This window comes from Rhinichthys klamathensis, unplaced genomic scaffold, assembly GCF_029890125.1.
Source record: "Rhinichthys klamathensis goyatoka isolate OS25496 unplaced genomic scaffold, OSU_Roscu_1.1 h1tg000051l_1, whole genome shotgun sequence".
NCBI classification, from domain to species: Eukaryota; Metazoa; Chordata; class Actinopteri; order Cypriniformes; family Leuciscidae; genus Rhinichthys; species Rhinichthys klamathensis.
In genome coordinates this window covers 1682196-1698675 of record NW_026606597.1, presented here as the reverse complement: position 1 = coordinate 1698675, position 16480 = coordinate 1682196, and the positions used below count along the sequence as shown (strand labels likewise).

Genomic DNA, 16480 nt, shown 5'->3' with positions numbered 1-16480 from the left:
AATTGCGTGAAAATGTAGGGAGTAGAAGTAAAAAGTCGGCTGAAAAATAATTACTCCAGTAAAGTATAGATACCACAAATTTCTACTTAAGTAAAGTAACGAAGTATTTGTACTTTGTTACTTGACACCTCTGATAAAAATTCTTATTTTTACTTGCATCACATTCGCGTCAGCTTTACGTCTGTCTCCTACACGCGAAACAGGAGGAGAGAATGAGAAGCAAGTTGGTAAATGTCCGTTCAATTGTAAGTTCATTCTTTATGTGCGTAGTGGTGTGCGATGTGTATTGTCTATTATGATATTGTAATCATTGTTTTAACAATGTACGAGGCACTGTGAGCTGACATCGCTTTTGTCTCTTAACCACTTAACGGCATTTCCCCCCCCCACAGTTAAACAGATATTGTGATGTATCATTATAGGATTGTCTAGCGATATATTGATTATCGCAGAATTGCTGTATCGTGAAATTATCGGTATCCTGAGCCATGCATCATATCGTGAGGTACCCTGTGATTCCCACACCCCACCCCTATTCGTGAGAGTGCATCGAGTTGCAATGATGAGATCACTGCATTTATGCGCTCAACATACATGTCTGTCATCAGCTGCATACTCATCGCTGCAACCTTTTATGTGACAGGAGTAGATCTAAATATAATGCTATGATCAACACTTTTCACGATTAGTTCATCTCCACAGCTGCAATAGTACGAGTTTTCGAGAGAGTTCCACATGTAATGCTCATTTCATATGCAAGATGTTAGCCAATCATAGCAGTGGGCGTTTACACTGAAGTTTCACTTCAGACACGCCCCTTTCAACAGAGCGTTCAAATAAGAGGGATAAAATAAATTTAAAAATAAATGTCCATATTCTACACTATTTTTATGCAAAAATCATACTAACATAAGTGATCTGGATACACCGCAGCAAATTCCCACCTAACACCCAATAATAATTAAAGGATGGTTTATAATAGCTTATGGGATGAAACAAACACCACAAGGCAGATTTAACAGCCATTTTCAAAGACTACATTCTATATCCGTCACGGGCTAATGGGATTGGGTGGTAAATTACCCTCAAACAGCCTCAGAGACGGAAAATCTGGATACTGTTCCACACGGCGTCTCTGGTGGAGGCCTACTGGAATCAGCACTAGTGCATGAGCAGCGCGAACACACACACACACACGAAAGAGATAAGTGTACAAAACAGAGTCTGAGTTGTAGGTTTCCTAACTCTGATAGCATCAGTTCCTGAACCATTGTACCAGTGAAACCTTAAAAAAAAGCTAAAGAACACAAACAAAAGGATCTTTTGTCTGTGGTTTAAAAATACCATAGCAAAAACAACTAGCCTAACTAATATAAATTTCAAGCATTATTAAAGTAAACACTCAGTAATTAAAAAAAGAACAAATAAACAAACTAGCAATTGCACAAATACAACTGAACAAAGATATGACTGAAATAAACAGTGTTATAAGATTTTCAGGTACAGAAAATAATCAAATGAAAAATAACGCCGCACTTTATAAAATATACATAACAAATATAGTTACAAAAGTTTTTTTCTTTGTCTTTGGTTGGCTGCTGTCACTTTAAGAGCTGCACGCATACTGTTACATATGCGTTTTCTTGTTCAACTGTTTATGTTCACTTAAGACATAACCGACTGTGTTTACGAGGATATTTTGACATTTTTCCGTTCAAGTGCAAAATGAACCAGAAGAGAACTCGTGCAGAGAGAAATTGTGCTTGCGCTTTGGATGTGTGCGCAGCACAGAAAACAGTGCGCTATTCTTCTTGCGCTTGAATGGTTTAAAATCACATTAAAAGGCACAAAAAGGAATCAATAAGAGTATTCGAAATGCGCATGTCTTATCGAGTCCCCGGTTTTTGGAATTTTAAAACCAGTTCTAAAACGGAACCGGTTCTCGATACCCAATCCTAGACACCATAAAACATAGACAAAAAAAAGATAAACAAATATATACACAAGGCCACAATTTTTATATTAGCCTAAAAAAAAAAAAAAAAAAAAAACCATTAGAAAAGTTTACACCAAGGACGAAACATTAAAGTTTGATTCTATGAGAATAGGGCTGTCCACACCACAAATATAACAATACAGAGGAACAACATCATTGGAATCACTTTCAGAATTTTTTTCCAGCTGATAAACATTGACAGCCAATCAGAATCCAACCGACTTTAACAAGCTTGAGCATTTAAAGACGACATAACTGCAGCATGCACTTAGAATAAAGAGAACGCTGCCATGTGTTAATGTGGACACTAATTTAATTATCGTTCTAGGTATTAATTCTTTTGATTAAAATACTTTTAAGATAGTGAGAAAAAACACTAAAAAGTAAAACTAAAAGTGTACACATTTCATTAAATTGCAGCCCATGTTTACAACATCAAAATGGCATAAAATGTTTTCAATTTAATTATGAAATAATAAAAACAGATCTCTTTTCAGCAAGATCTGGGTAATCCCTCAATCTTAATGGACGGTGTAGACCTACTTTGGGGTTGGCAAGCGTGTTGATGACGTTCCCCAGGGCGAGGAGTGAGCGGTTGATGTTGGCCCCTTCTCTGAGACGAGCCCCCTTGGAGTTGGTCGCACTGGCTCTTTCTGAGCCGGCCAGGTCGATTAAGCTCATCTTGGCCACACGAACATTTGGATTGAGACTGGCTGTCTTATCCTGCTGCCTCAAGTAGATCTGAAGAAAAAAGATGGAGCGAGAACATTTCTCAGTCAGACTGAATATTTATATCTTCTCAGACAACTTTATAAGCCAGCTGACACTGGTTTAAATTTAGCAGTTATCTCTGAAACACCCAGATCAATTGATAGATGACTGAGATGTTGGATTGCAGAGAAGATCAAAGCTTTATTACTTTTGAAATCACAAACTACGTTCATGAGTATAGGTATCGATAAAGGTATCGGTATTTATACACGGTAGTCGGTAATGATATAAAAAATGTTCGATATAGCCCTCGATATTTTCATTAAAATATCCACCACAACATTGCCCAACATCAAATGCAAACGTAATGAAAGCGGAACAAAACTGCACTACTCATTTTGTGCTTCACGGACCGTTTATAAGTTTGGACCAATGCAGTATGAGCCGATCTTAATCAAGCGACACTGTTACTACTACTACACAGCGCTAAGATATCCAGTAAGCATTTGAATTCACCACTGAAGTAGGGCAGTAATCAACCAAAGAAAATATTGGTCGACTGAAGTCCTGAAATTTCGAATAGAAATGGACTAAAAATAGGAAGAGGAGGAGGGTGTGGGGGCGAAAAAAAAAAACGTTTGATTAATTAGCTGCGCAGTACTTGGTAGCCTTGTCCACCTAAATGAATTATAAATAAACAAAAACTAGTAGGCTATTTGCAGTATATTAAATCGTTTTTGACCTAACTTTGGCACTGAAATGACACTTTGAGTCTGTCGGCTCTGACAGCGTTGCCTCACGTGCAACTGCGCAATATTATACAGTAGCTAGCCTATGATTTCAGAAAATAGTACTATATGCATCCACTAGTGATATCAGCACAAGAACTGTTGAGGAATATGCAACAATTTAGATAATTGTTTTTGTCATGTTATAACAACTGACAGACACTATAATTTCAGCCACTCTGTGCATGTCCTCGCACAGAGTGAGGCTAAACATAGGAGCTCAGCTTCGCGGCTGAGAGCTTTTACTCTTAAACACAAAAGGCACATCCACTTTAATAAAAAAATTATATTTCATAAAAAAATTATATTTATTAAACAAACCAGATCAAGATGAGAGCAGAAATGAAATAAAGTGCATAACTGAAAAATAAAGCATAGATTCAAAACAAATACAAACAGTGGGCACAGCGCTATCGCGCATTAGGTTTAGGCATTGGTTTGGGCTAATCCAAAAAAAGTGAAAACAAGGGGGGTGTTCTGAAGACAGACTGTTACCTGTGATACAGGGGTGCTCTGAAAACACCCCCATTCGCCCATTTACTTAAGTTCATTAGTGCTTTCCACCTGATGAAATTAACATGGCAAAAAACCCTTACCAATCATAATTTTGGTCGAGCCAGAACATATCGACCAATAAATCGACTAGTCGACTGGGAGATCTAGTGAGAAGCATTGAAATTTCTCTGTTATTAACAGATCAAAGAGCGCTGACGTGGAAACCAGGAGAAACATTGTGCCATGAATGAACTAGTTATAGGCTTTAAGTCCACAGATCAGCAACATTCACCATGGATTTATTTCATGTAGTAACACTAACTGAAACCATGGAAGTTTGGCAGGAATAGTAATGCTTTCAAGTACGTCACACATCTTTTTCCAGCACTTCAAAACTCAAATATTATCATATGTTATTTTTAATGTGATGACCAAAACATTTATTTGACATCCTTCAAATATTACCCCCCATTTATAAAACTAAAAGTTTCAAGATGTAGGAAAACTCACACTTTTATTTATTTAAAAATAAATTATTTTAATAAATAAATTATTTTTTTAAATCAAGGAAATTTCTCAGGCATTTCTTTCTTTTTGCTGTATCGAAAACATACCTAACCGTGACGTATCGAACCGTGAATTTTGTGAACAGTTACACCCCTACTTAATACTGATGTTGATAAACCGCAAAGTTTGCCTTGATTGTTCTACGCTTACACTTTTTGTAACATTTTATTTAAGTTCAAGAGTTTCTTTAACACTTACCTTTTTATCTTAATATAAGACAAAGATTTTTTGTTTACATTTTATTTTTGACTGCTAAAACTATTATAATTTGTTGTTTGCCTTAATAATATGGATAAATAAAATAAAAACAGTGGTTTAAATTCAAACTTTTCTAAAAAAAAAAAAAAAAAAAAAAAAAAAAGTCAATAATTATCGATACCGAATGATATGAAACATTATATCGTGATACATTTTTTTAGCTACAGCACAGCCCTAGGAATAAAATAATCAGAGAAGACAAACAGCTTGATTTGTTATTGCCTTGTCAAATCTTCCAGGAAATAGCACAAAAATCAAATTTTGTCAACTGATAGCTCACGCTCAATATCAAAACAAGAGGATTAATGCAAAGTTGCTCAGGCCCATAGGGGTGTCCGCACACAGAATGAGGCCTAGCAGCATAAAAACAGTTACACAGAACCGGATGTGATATTTACAGAGAAAAGAGGCAAGATAGCGAGAAGCCTTTTACCTGGAATACGGCGTGGGAGCGGGAAGACGAGGCGTTCATGTCAGTGGGGTGCTGCGTCCTGTTTCTGTTGCCATAGTCAAGAGCTTCAAGGATGTTCTCTGCAGATTTGGACTACAAAGTTTCACACACACACACAAAATCAGACGACGCAAACCAATGATAACTCTTTGGGGTCTATGGTGATGGCGACATGAATCAAGGTCACAGAAAATGCATAGATGACACATGCAGCCCAACTTCACCTGGTGCAGGGTGAGTCCTTGAACCACAACTCCGTTGGAGCCATCCTCTCTCACCGCTAATGGACCAGAGTTAGTTAGCAAATCCCGAATCTGTTCATTATAAACCTGTTCCAGAGACAGTGCAGAACGTTATTGCTCAGAACACAAAAGGGCTGACTAACTCAAACTGCACAAGGAACAATGAACTAGAGCTAACACAAATATAGCACTTTTTGTAAGGTGCACTCAGTTTTTCCTCTCGAAGGTGCACTCAGTTTTACCCCTCATTATAAAGGTACTTAAAGCATTGTAACGAAAATATTTTGCTTTTGTGTGATTCTGCATCCACGCTGCTAAGTGTCAGTAGATGACTGCCATATTTTGACTAATGCAAAAAACAAACACTGAGTGCACCTTTAAAACATGCACAGTACCGTTCAAAAGGTTGAGGTCAGTAAGACTATTTATACAAGATCAAACTAAATTGAACAAAACTGTTACAAAAATTGTAATATCGCCTAAAACATTCGCAAATAAAGCAGCGTTTCCATTCCATGTGTTCAAGAAAACAAAATTGTCACTTCCTGGGGAATTGGCACAAAAATTTCTGCAATACAAATGAAAAATATCTGTAAAAAAAAACAACAAACACAAAAAATCTGCAATCTGCAAATGCTGCAATCAGGGAAGCCATTAGCCGGGTTTCAATTACAGATTAGCGCAAAACTTTTGCAATATTTTCTAAATGTCGATGAAAAAACTATTGTAAAACGACGGCGACTTCCATTCAACGATGTTATGCGAATAAAACGTAATTATCCTCGTGACAATTAATTCCAAAAATCATGACAAAAGATGTTAGGTTTTGAAAAATCATGACAAAAGGTAGGTTTAAGTATATCGCAGCAACCACACCAGCCATTATTTTTAATCGAAGACATAAGCATGTTATCTGTAGGTGACCCGTAAATCAGGGATGGAAATTAGCACCAGCCAAATGCTGGTGATTTTGTGTTGTGGCTGGTAAACTCGCTTCACCTACCAGCCACCGTGCATGGCGGGTAAATAAAAGTAGCATGCTGTTTCAACTGGACACTTTTAGAGGAGGCACACCTTGAGACTTTACCCTATGGAATAAATGGCTTAAGTATTGTAGATCTTGTAGTATTAATTTTCACATGCAGTTACACATTGTCGGTTAAAAACAAGAAAGTGGCTGGTAAAAACGTTGAGTGGCTGGTAGATTTTGAAATCCACCAGCCACAGAGGCAGGTGGACAAAAAAAGTTAATTTCCATCCCTGCTGTAAATGCAAAAAAATCGTTTCCATTGCAGTTTTCTGAAATATTCTTTTTTTAAATTGCCTGAAAACCCACCTCATGTGAGCGTAAACTTTTTTGCGATATATGGGTTTTTTTTTCTTTCCATTGGCCGTATTTTCAATTTTCTCAATTTGAAGGGTTAAGGACACTTAGCTATTTTGGCTCTTTTTTCCAATATCATATGACTTGCATCTCAGAGGAGACAACGAAACGCGTTGCATTCAGATGCCTGGTGTTTGGGAACCCAATCGTGTAAGATAATAGGAGGTAATTAAACTAAATCAGTCAGACATTGGCTCATGAACTTCAGAATGATCAAAACAATAAGACTGAAGACTGGAATAATGATGCTGAAAATTCAGCTTTGCCATCACACAGGAATAAATTACATTTTTAATATTAAAATATGTTATTTTAAAGGGGACCTATTTTGCAAAATTCACCTTTACATGGTGTTTGAACATAAATGTGTGTCGGCAGTGAGCGTACACAACCACCCAATAATGGTAAAAATCCACCCACTCCCTTTTTTTATCCATAAATTATAAGCAGTGTCTCAGAATAATCCGTTTTCAGTTTCTATGCAATGTGACGTCATGTGATTGCTTGGGTTTATGTGAACTTTGTGTGTTTTTGACATAACCTTGTGTGCATTTTACAGTTTAAGCGCAATAAGACATGAAAGAGAACTTAGTTTAATACTCACGGGACATGCCATCTGACATCCAGCTTCTTGTGCTCAGAAAACCATATTTAATAAGTTTAGATTGATTGATACAGCTTTAAAACGCATGCAGATAATAAACTTTCATGATGACGAAGAACTGCAATGTCACGTGAGCGTGAACGCGATAGAGATGATAAACAAAACCAAACAGATGTTTTAGTTTTTGGCAGAGTATCCAAGGCACGAGATGTACTTCATTTGCATTTAATGATACAGGCATGAAAACAGCATAGTTTCCACTCAAAAACGGGCATTTACAACATGGTATAATAAACGATCTGTGGGGTATTTTGAGCTGAAACTTCTGACACATTCTGTGGACACCTGAGACTTATATTACATCTTATAAAAAGGGGCATAAGAGGTCCCCTTTAAATTGTAACAATATTTCACAATATTACTGTTTTTACAGTATTTTTGTTCAAATAAATGCAGCCTTGCTGATGGTGAGCACAAAAGACTTCTTTCAGAATCATAAAATAATAATAATAATCTTAACGACCCCAAATTTTGAATGGTAGTGTATATGACACATACAATTCTAAAATCCAGGTATCAAGAAGTAAAAAACTACAATAAATCTGAATTAATAAATGGACAATACTGTTAACAGACAGTGGAAATTTGAAACCTCACCTCAAGATAAGAAAAAGCTATGTTAACTACTTTGTCCTCCTTGATGAGGTCCATACGAGCAAACAGTTCCTTCATAGTGAGAAACATCACTCCTGGGGTATCACTAGTGCCCAACATGGTGTGCGTTTTTCCTGCTCCAGTAGCTCCATAAGCAAACACTGGTCAAATGAAAAGACACAAATTTAGGAATAAACTTGATCAGCTATACCACTGCCATAATGACAAGAAATATCTGAACAGTCTGATTTCCTGAGAAGTGTCAAATAGTGACAAAACATAATTGCATCTAAAAATTACACATTTATAAATGACCAGGGGTGTGTTTCCCAAACACATTGTATGCTGAGTTGATCGTAGACACCATTGGTGTCAATAGTTCTACGATCTACTTAGGCTTACGATGCTTTTGAGAAAAAGATCCCTCTAGCATGGTGGAATGGGAAAAAAACACAGGCCTTGCTCTTGTAACAGTAACAAAATGTGAGAAAGGCATCAGGCACTTCAAAAACTTTTATGCTACTGACATGGATTCACATTTTGTATCAACTTCTAGCAAGACAAAGACTATCAGCCCAAAATTGCATAATAAATCCTGGTTTTACAGCTGAAACCAAGTAGGGCCTACATGGCACAGAAAGTTACTTACAGATTCAATGAAGAGATTAAAAATGTCTCACCAGTGCAGTTGTAGCCATTCAGGACACCATCCACTATTGCTTTAGTGGTGTTCTCAAAAACTTCCAGCTGTGAAGAGTCCTCACCAAACACGCTGTCAAATACAAACTTGAGATCCTTATTGGCTCTCTTTCGCACATCCCTGTTGCCTACCCGCTGTCCCCGGAAAAATGTCACTTCTTCCTCTTTAGGATCAAAGACAAGCATGTGGTTGTCAACAACGTGGACAACCTTCTTGCAATTTCCATCCTTTTCTTTGTTGTTTAAAGGACGAACACGAACCACCACTTTCACGTGGCTGCACACCTCCACATCTGACATTGTCTTGTTTTACAGCTTCCCACAGAAAATCTCTGCTTCTTGATGTTTGTGTATCTGTACAACACAAGAGAATAATATTTATAAATAGGGCGATTTCAAAGAATCTAACAGTAAAGGAAATAAAATACCAGAAAAAGAGCAAGTTACAAATAATTATTCAGTACTTTTTATGTAGAGAAAAACAAATCCTATGACACTTATTCACTTGTAACGTTAAGTGTCGACATGCTGGAAACATACATTAGTTTGTTTTATTGTGGCTTGATACCATTATAAATAAACTCTAAGAGAAGGGGGCTCAACATAAAACTAACGTTGAGCCTCATACTGCATATCAGCCATCAAATTCTCTCATAGACTGTAATTTACTCAGGATGTTTTAGTAACTAACGTTATAAAGGCCATTGTTGAAACCAAACTTACATACTGCAAACCAGATTTGGTGCCAATTCATTTTAATCGCACAGTAACACAAGGCCAATTACATTCATTACAAGCTTGACTATATCATCCGTCTATAAAGTTTAACTGATTTTACTTTAAAACTAGTAATAGCATTAGTTAGTAGCATCTGCTAGCGTCGCGCTAAAAGCTGCAGCTAACTGCTCATTCATTTCATTTCTATCACAAAAGATCAAGTTAACGCTATAAAATGTGTATAACCTACCATCTGATACAATAGGAATCCACGGCGAATGATTTGGCTATGGTATTAAGATAAATTTGTACTTTTAAAGCCTACATTTGAGCTGATAGTAAGCAAATCCAAAACCACAAGCGCGAATATTTCAAACACAAGCTGCTGTTCCGTCCCTGCATCTGATTGGATGATCGCATTCTTACGTCAGGGACGTATGACCATAGCGTATGACGCTATGACTGGATCTAGGCGAATGAGAATTTTATTCACGGTGAAATATTGCACAAATATGATTTCGAAACCATGTAATATATAGCAGATTTCAGTTAAGTCACTGATCTATTTTGCCCCGATGATGTTTCAAAGTAATGGAATAAAAAGAAGATAGAGACGCTTTGACTGATTAAACATGAAGACAATAAACACACAACTGCCGTTTCAAAGCTTCAGGGGAAAAAATACCTGATTACTGAATAATACCGATACTACCATTACCATATTTTAATATATTCATAATCTCGAAACATGTAAATATGGAAGTGGTCACATTTATGCCATGTGGAAAAACCCAAAGCCCCTTTTTGATTTAACTGATTGATTATTAAATTGTATGGTTATTAAATGAAAACAAATATTTCACTTTCCAGACAACTATATGCCTGCAAATGTATACAATTATGTTAATTTACTGCTGTATCTTTCTATTGGTTCTAAAAAACAACAACAGATTTTTGACTCTGTAGCATGAGACTCACAGTTGTGACTAAAGCACATATATGTATGTTTACTTATTTCTTTAGATGCATGCATCACTGAACTATGTATGAAGTAAAATATATGTGTATAATTTGAGAAATTGTGATTAAACTGATGACCATTAATTGAAGTATCGCATATGAATTTATTCACATTCTACATAATGTAAAATATCGCTATATTGTATCTCAGTGTATTGTGCTCGTCCTGTTGCAGGATCGGAACACAAAATAATTTCTTGTTTCTTCCGGGAGCCGTCACAGCTGCACTCATGAACCTCCACGCTGAATAAAGGACCAAACAACCTTGCTTATTAGTATAATAGCGATTAATCATTCATTCACAACCTGCTGTATTGTTTTATCTGTTTGCATAGTAAGTTCTATGTTTACGAATTGACCTTTGAATATTATGTATGGTGTGTGCGGAGACGTATGTAAATACATCACATGTTGACAGACATGACAACAAATACATGCACTTCCTTTAAAAACTGAAAATCTGATCACTAACATATCCCTGAAAAACCTATGCTCTGGTGTCCTGCACGTGTCCTTGTGTCTATCATATTGGCGGAAGTTTCTCAATAGATGTTAAATGCTGCGACATTTAATTATAAACTGACTGATGGGTAATATTAAATGTATAAGAAAGTAGTTTATCTTATGACTTTTGCATGTTCACACCATTTGCATTTTTAAGTATAACAGATATCATGTTTGAAAAAATGATATCTCTTGGATTATATAGCTTGTCAGTATTATTCTCATTATATCTCATACCTTTTTTTTGTCCTCTTCTCTGTGCAGAACCCAAATGCCTATATATCGTTTCATGGTTACACCTTGCAAATGGACATTGGGACTGTGTAAAGACGTGATTCCTGACCACGGCTCCAGGATGTTCAGACGATGTAGGAGGAAGTTGTGGCATCCATTGAGGCCCTATACTGGCTCAGTGCCTTCAAGCCCTGATTCTGAGTTAAAAAATTCAGAGATGTCAACCCAAAGCGAGAGACCCTTACACACACCAGTCATGGTGAAGGAAGTGTTGCAGTTTCTGGACATCAAACCCGGGCAGGTCAGTCAGTTTTTTATCTGAAGTCAGCTTTCACTGAAATAAAGTGTTTACATTGACTATACATGCATATCTAGCAGTTTGTGAGGTCACATTTGTGTCATTTGCATCTTGGACACTGCCCAAGACTGTCCACTGTCCTACACTGTCAGAAAAAAAGTGCAAAATTGTACATTTAGTGGTACAACATGGTACTTTATCTAGCACTAAAAGGTGCATATTAGTACATTAGAGTAGTAATTATGTACCCTTAAAGGAGAACTCCGGCGCAAAATGAACCTTTGGTCTAATTACACATTGTTACCTAGTCAACCGTTATCTGAGATTTGTTTTCATGATTATCGAATGTAAATAGTTTTATCTCTAAAAACAGTTTAGCCTATAAAGCTAGTATAATGCTAGTATATTGGGCATAGTGTAATGACAAATAAAAATCGCTTGTTAATACCACTAACAAGGCTGAAAATAGACCCACACTAACACGGTAGCATAATGAGGGTCCCTACCTTCAAACCGAAGCATTGAGAACTTTGTAAGTGTACAGACAGTTTAATAAGAAGATATTTTAAACATACAGTCAACTTCGCGTATACAGACAGGAGCCATCTTTGAAATACAGCCTTTACCAGTCGATCTACGAACGCCGATCCAAGCCTGCTGTTCGCGCTCACCTTATCACAACTTATAGCTCGTTCACATTCTCACCAGCGCACTTGGATCGGCGTTCGTAGATCGACTGGTAAAGGCTGTATTTCAAAGATGGCTTCTGCCTGTATACGCGAAGTTGACTGTATGTTTAAAATATCTTCTTATTAAACTGTCTGTACACTTACAAAGTTCTCAATGCTTCGGTTTGAAGGTAGGGACCCTCATTATGCTACCGTGTTAGTGTGGGTCTATTTTCAGCCTTGTTAGTGGTATTAACAAGCGATTTTTATTTGTCATTACACTATGCCCAATATACTAGCGTTATACTAGCTTTATAGGCTAAACTGTTTTTAGAGATAAAACTATTTACATTCGATAATCATGAAAACAAATCTCAGATAACGGTTGACTAGGTAACAATGTGTAATTAGACCAAAGGTTCATTTTGCGCCGGAGTTCTCCTTTAAGGTACTAGAATGAATCGTTTAGGGGTAAATAAGGTATGTCCCTATAACGGCACTGCCCCAGTGACAAGCTGTTGTACCCCTAAAGGTACAATATTTGCAAAATTTTTCTGAGAGTGTATGTTTGGTTATTAAGTCTGATTTCATGAGATAAGGTTGCAAATTGCCAAATGAATAAATGCAAAATATTGACGAATATTTACCCTCTACCAAATACCGAATGGCAGTATCATCAGAAATCATGTGATTCGTGACATGTTTAGATGGAAATAATTAATGAAGAAGACCATAACGTGCATCCTTTTTAACTCCCACACAGGGTGCAACATTGAACTTTTGTGTTTGTGTATTTGTGTATGTATGTGGGAAAACCTGGAGGTGGAATGTTGACTTGTCATCGCCATGTTAACCACATGCTGTCTTGACAAGAAAAAAAAGTTGTTCGTCACCAAAACTTTTAGGACTCCCGATTTGTTAACTGTCCCCTCTTGGGAAGGGTAGGGAAGTTAGCAGAGTGCTCACAGACCTTGGCGTACTCTAACGTGCGAGCAGGCCAGATGGGCGTGAGTCAAAGGGCCTTCTGCTCTAGTGGGCAGCTTGAGATGGGCATCGCTGGGTCCTACCGCTCAAATCGTTGCTTATGCAGGTGGGGGCTCTGGGTCAGTGACTGAGTCAGTGATGGCACCACTGTTGGGTTGTTGGCAGATCGTGGGGCTCCACAGTACCGCACCACTCCTGACTAAGGTTTGCACCTCTTAACTTCACTATCCGCCCATGGGCCAACTGGTGCAGAGACAGCCTGCCAAAGGCCTGCGTTTAACCAAATAATCAAATAAAAAATAATGAGACCGTCTGTGCTTCAATAAGGAATGCATCTCACAGATGTGTTTGTGTATGCAACGGGGTTGTGCGCCATTTAGAATTGAATTGAGAATGCTTTTTATATTCTGAATTTGAAGTTGAATTGAAGTGGCAAACAGGAACTAGAATTGAAAACTGAATTTAAGGAAGTAGAATTCAAATGAATTGAAATTCATAAAAACGCAAATAAGTGTAATTTAAGAAAGTTTGTTAAGATTAACTTTGAATGTTGGCATGACAGCCGCGTCTAAAATTTAGAAATGTCTACTTTACAATAAAGTCAATTTGTTAACATTATTTATTGCATTAGCTAACAATAAACAACTTTTTCTACACTATTTATTAATCTAGTTTAATGTTAGTTTATAAATATTCTATTATTCATTAGTAATTCATGTTTTTTCATACATTAATGTTAATTTTTACAACTTGATAATATTATAAAATGTATTAATATGCATAGAAATTACCATTAGCCTTGATTATTAAATGCTGTAAATGTACTGATCATTGTTAATTCATGATGCATGTTAACAAAGTCAACAAATTGTTTTCAAAATCTTCAAAACTTGAAAAAAATATATTGGAAACATAATTTCGTTGAATTGCAATTGAGTAAAAATTCATCTTCCTGTCATTCCAATTCAAAATCCATTTCAACATTTGGCCAATTAAATTCAAATTCACACATTCGTGAAATGAAAGGAAGCCTATTCTTCAACTTCAATTTGCCCCACCCTAGAATGCAATGGCACTTGGTTTGTTGGCAAAAGAGCTCCTATAAAATTGCTCCTCCCAGAGAACATGGTGAAAGTATATTGACTATTGATATCAGAACAGTCTTTTAAATTAATTTGTGTTTTAAATTGTGTATATATATATATTATATATATATATAAAGAAATTGCAATTATATATGTATGTATATATATATATATATATATATATATATATATATACACATATATATATAAAGCAATTTCTTTTTATAAATTTAGGATTAGACAATAAGAGTAAAGTGATATGTGGAAAAATTATGCGGGTATTGTATTTAACATACTGTACTGTGCTGATTTTAATGCTAAGTGGGAGTTTACAGCAGAATTCCAAGATGCGCCTTTACTTGCATGACTTTAGTCTTCTAATCAGAAGAGATCTGTTTTATCGCTTGAAGTGTTTAGTCTCAAAATGTAAAAAGCAAGCAGCAAATTGTTCAATGTGGAAAAAAAGAGCTGGTTCATGCTCTTCTATAATTACCAATTTAGCCTCCTTTATTATTACTCTGACAGACAGCGTAATAATAACTGTTAGTCAAACGCTTACTGTGACTGCTCAGAGGGATCACTCTAATATTTTGATCTGCCATTGTAAAGCAATCAACCCCACTGCAGAAGCTCTCATCCAACGAGGCAGAAGTATGAATGGAGCTCTTAGGCAATCAAAGAGTAAACGCAGCAATTACACCAAAGTGGGTAAATGTAGGCTTTCAGCCGGCCACCTCCCACGCAGTTATCCAGGAATGGATAGTAGCACAGGTGAAGGGTTTTCACGCGTCACCCCCTGCACGGCAGCTGCAGAGTAGAGATTTCACTGACAATCCATAAAAATTGGTTCTGTAAGCAGGATTGCCCTTGAATACTCTGTGACGGTGACGGCATATGGTCTGTGCTTTTCTTGTTTGACAAGATTTTGCCTGTATACATCCGGTTATGACAACAATCACGTTATTTTCCCCCTCATTTTTATTCTCATGTGCTCCCAATTCACAACTGCTACTCAACCACACTGTACCTGCAACAGCATAATTACCACAAAAATTCCAGTAAGAACGGCTGCACACTTCATTTCTCATTCTGCTTACAGGTGTCACCAACATGTGTGGTGGCCCACGCCAACTTTCCTATTGCCATGGGAACTGTTAAAACAGTTGAGGGAAGGTTACCCATATTTAGCTTACCACCTAGAGCCATTGCAAAACTGATTTTTGTGATATTTTGGGGAGTACAAGCATGACATTGTACTGCTTCAGCACCTTCCTATAGAGCACAAAAGTGACCACTGACTTTTTTCTGCAGCCTCGTTTCCAGAAGTATTTTATTTCCTTTCCTTCCTAAGTGTTTTTATTCCCATTAATTTTTCTCCATTAGGCAATTTGATTTTAAACATTTAATAAAAAAGAGTCTTTAAACCAAAACAACCAGCTCTGAGATTAATCATAACATTATAACATTTGATTCAAAGCAACAACAAAAAAACAAAAAAATACTTGAAAATCCTACAAAGGTACTGGCTGCTTAAATTTGACAAATTACATAATTAAATAAAATGTTACAATCTAAATCGTTTCAATGTAAGTTAAATAGCAAGTATTTTTGTATGGAGAAAAGGAATTGTTGTACTCTATTGAAATGGGAAGATAGATGTCACAGCATAGATATCAAAGTGTGTAAAAGTAGGTACAATGTATATTTTATATATATATTAGGGATGTCCCGATCAGGTTTTTTTGCCTCCGAGTCATTTGATTTTGAGTATCTACCGATACTGAGTCCCGATCCGATACTTATATAATACATTAAAAAAGAATAAAGAAGAGAGAGAAAACAGATCCAGGATGTTCCTTATTTTTTATTTAATTCACCTTATTTTAACATTCAACAACTCTGTTAACAAACAGAGCACTTATGTGAGGTAGCTTGAACAATCAAGTAATAAATAACATAAAATCTTCACTTTTGGACTTTAGTGCCACAGTAAATATAGAAAAAGTCTAATATAAAAACAAATAGCACCTCAACTTAAAATACCCGACAGGCATGTAAACAAAAAATAATTTTTTTTTAAAAGTGTTTAAAAAAAATAATGAGAATATATATATACATTAG

General features: G+C 36.3%; 2 protein-coding genes across 2 annotated transcripts in view; one reads left to right on the top strand and one right to left on the bottom strand.

Moving 5' to 3' along the window:
• The window catches only part of kif18a (kinesin family member 18A), a 31197-nt gene extending 21230 nt beyond the window's left edge, over positions 1–9967 (bottom strand). Inside the window, exons 1-6 of the mRNA XM_056247965.1 lie at positions 9817–9967; positions 8831–9203; positions 8154–8311; positions 5491–5595; positions 5249–5359; positions 2540–2737 (exon numbers count right to left, since the gene is read on the bottom strand). Coding sequence (XP_056103940.1) covers positions 2540–2737; positions 5249–5359; positions 5491–5595; positions 8154–8311; positions 8831–9149 — 891 coding nt within the window. The 5' untranslated portion in view covers positions 9150–9203; positions 9817–9967. The remainder of the gene's footprint in view (positions 1–2539; positions 2738–5248; positions 5360–5490; positions 5596–8153; positions 8312–8830; positions 9204–9816) is intronic.
• Positions 9968–10799: 832 nt separating this feature from the next.
• mettl15 (methyltransferase 15, mitochondrial 12S rRNA N4-cytidine) overlaps positions 10800–16480 on the top strand; it is a 102221-nt gene continuing 96540 nt past the window's right edge. The window contains exons 1-2 of the mRNA XM_056247971.1: positions 10800–10920; positions 11355–11625. Of these exons, the coding sequence (XP_056103946.1) occupies positions 11362–11625 (264 nt within the window). The 5' untranslated portion in view covers positions 10800–10920; positions 11355–11361. The remainder of the gene's footprint in view (positions 10921–11354; positions 11626–16480) is intronic.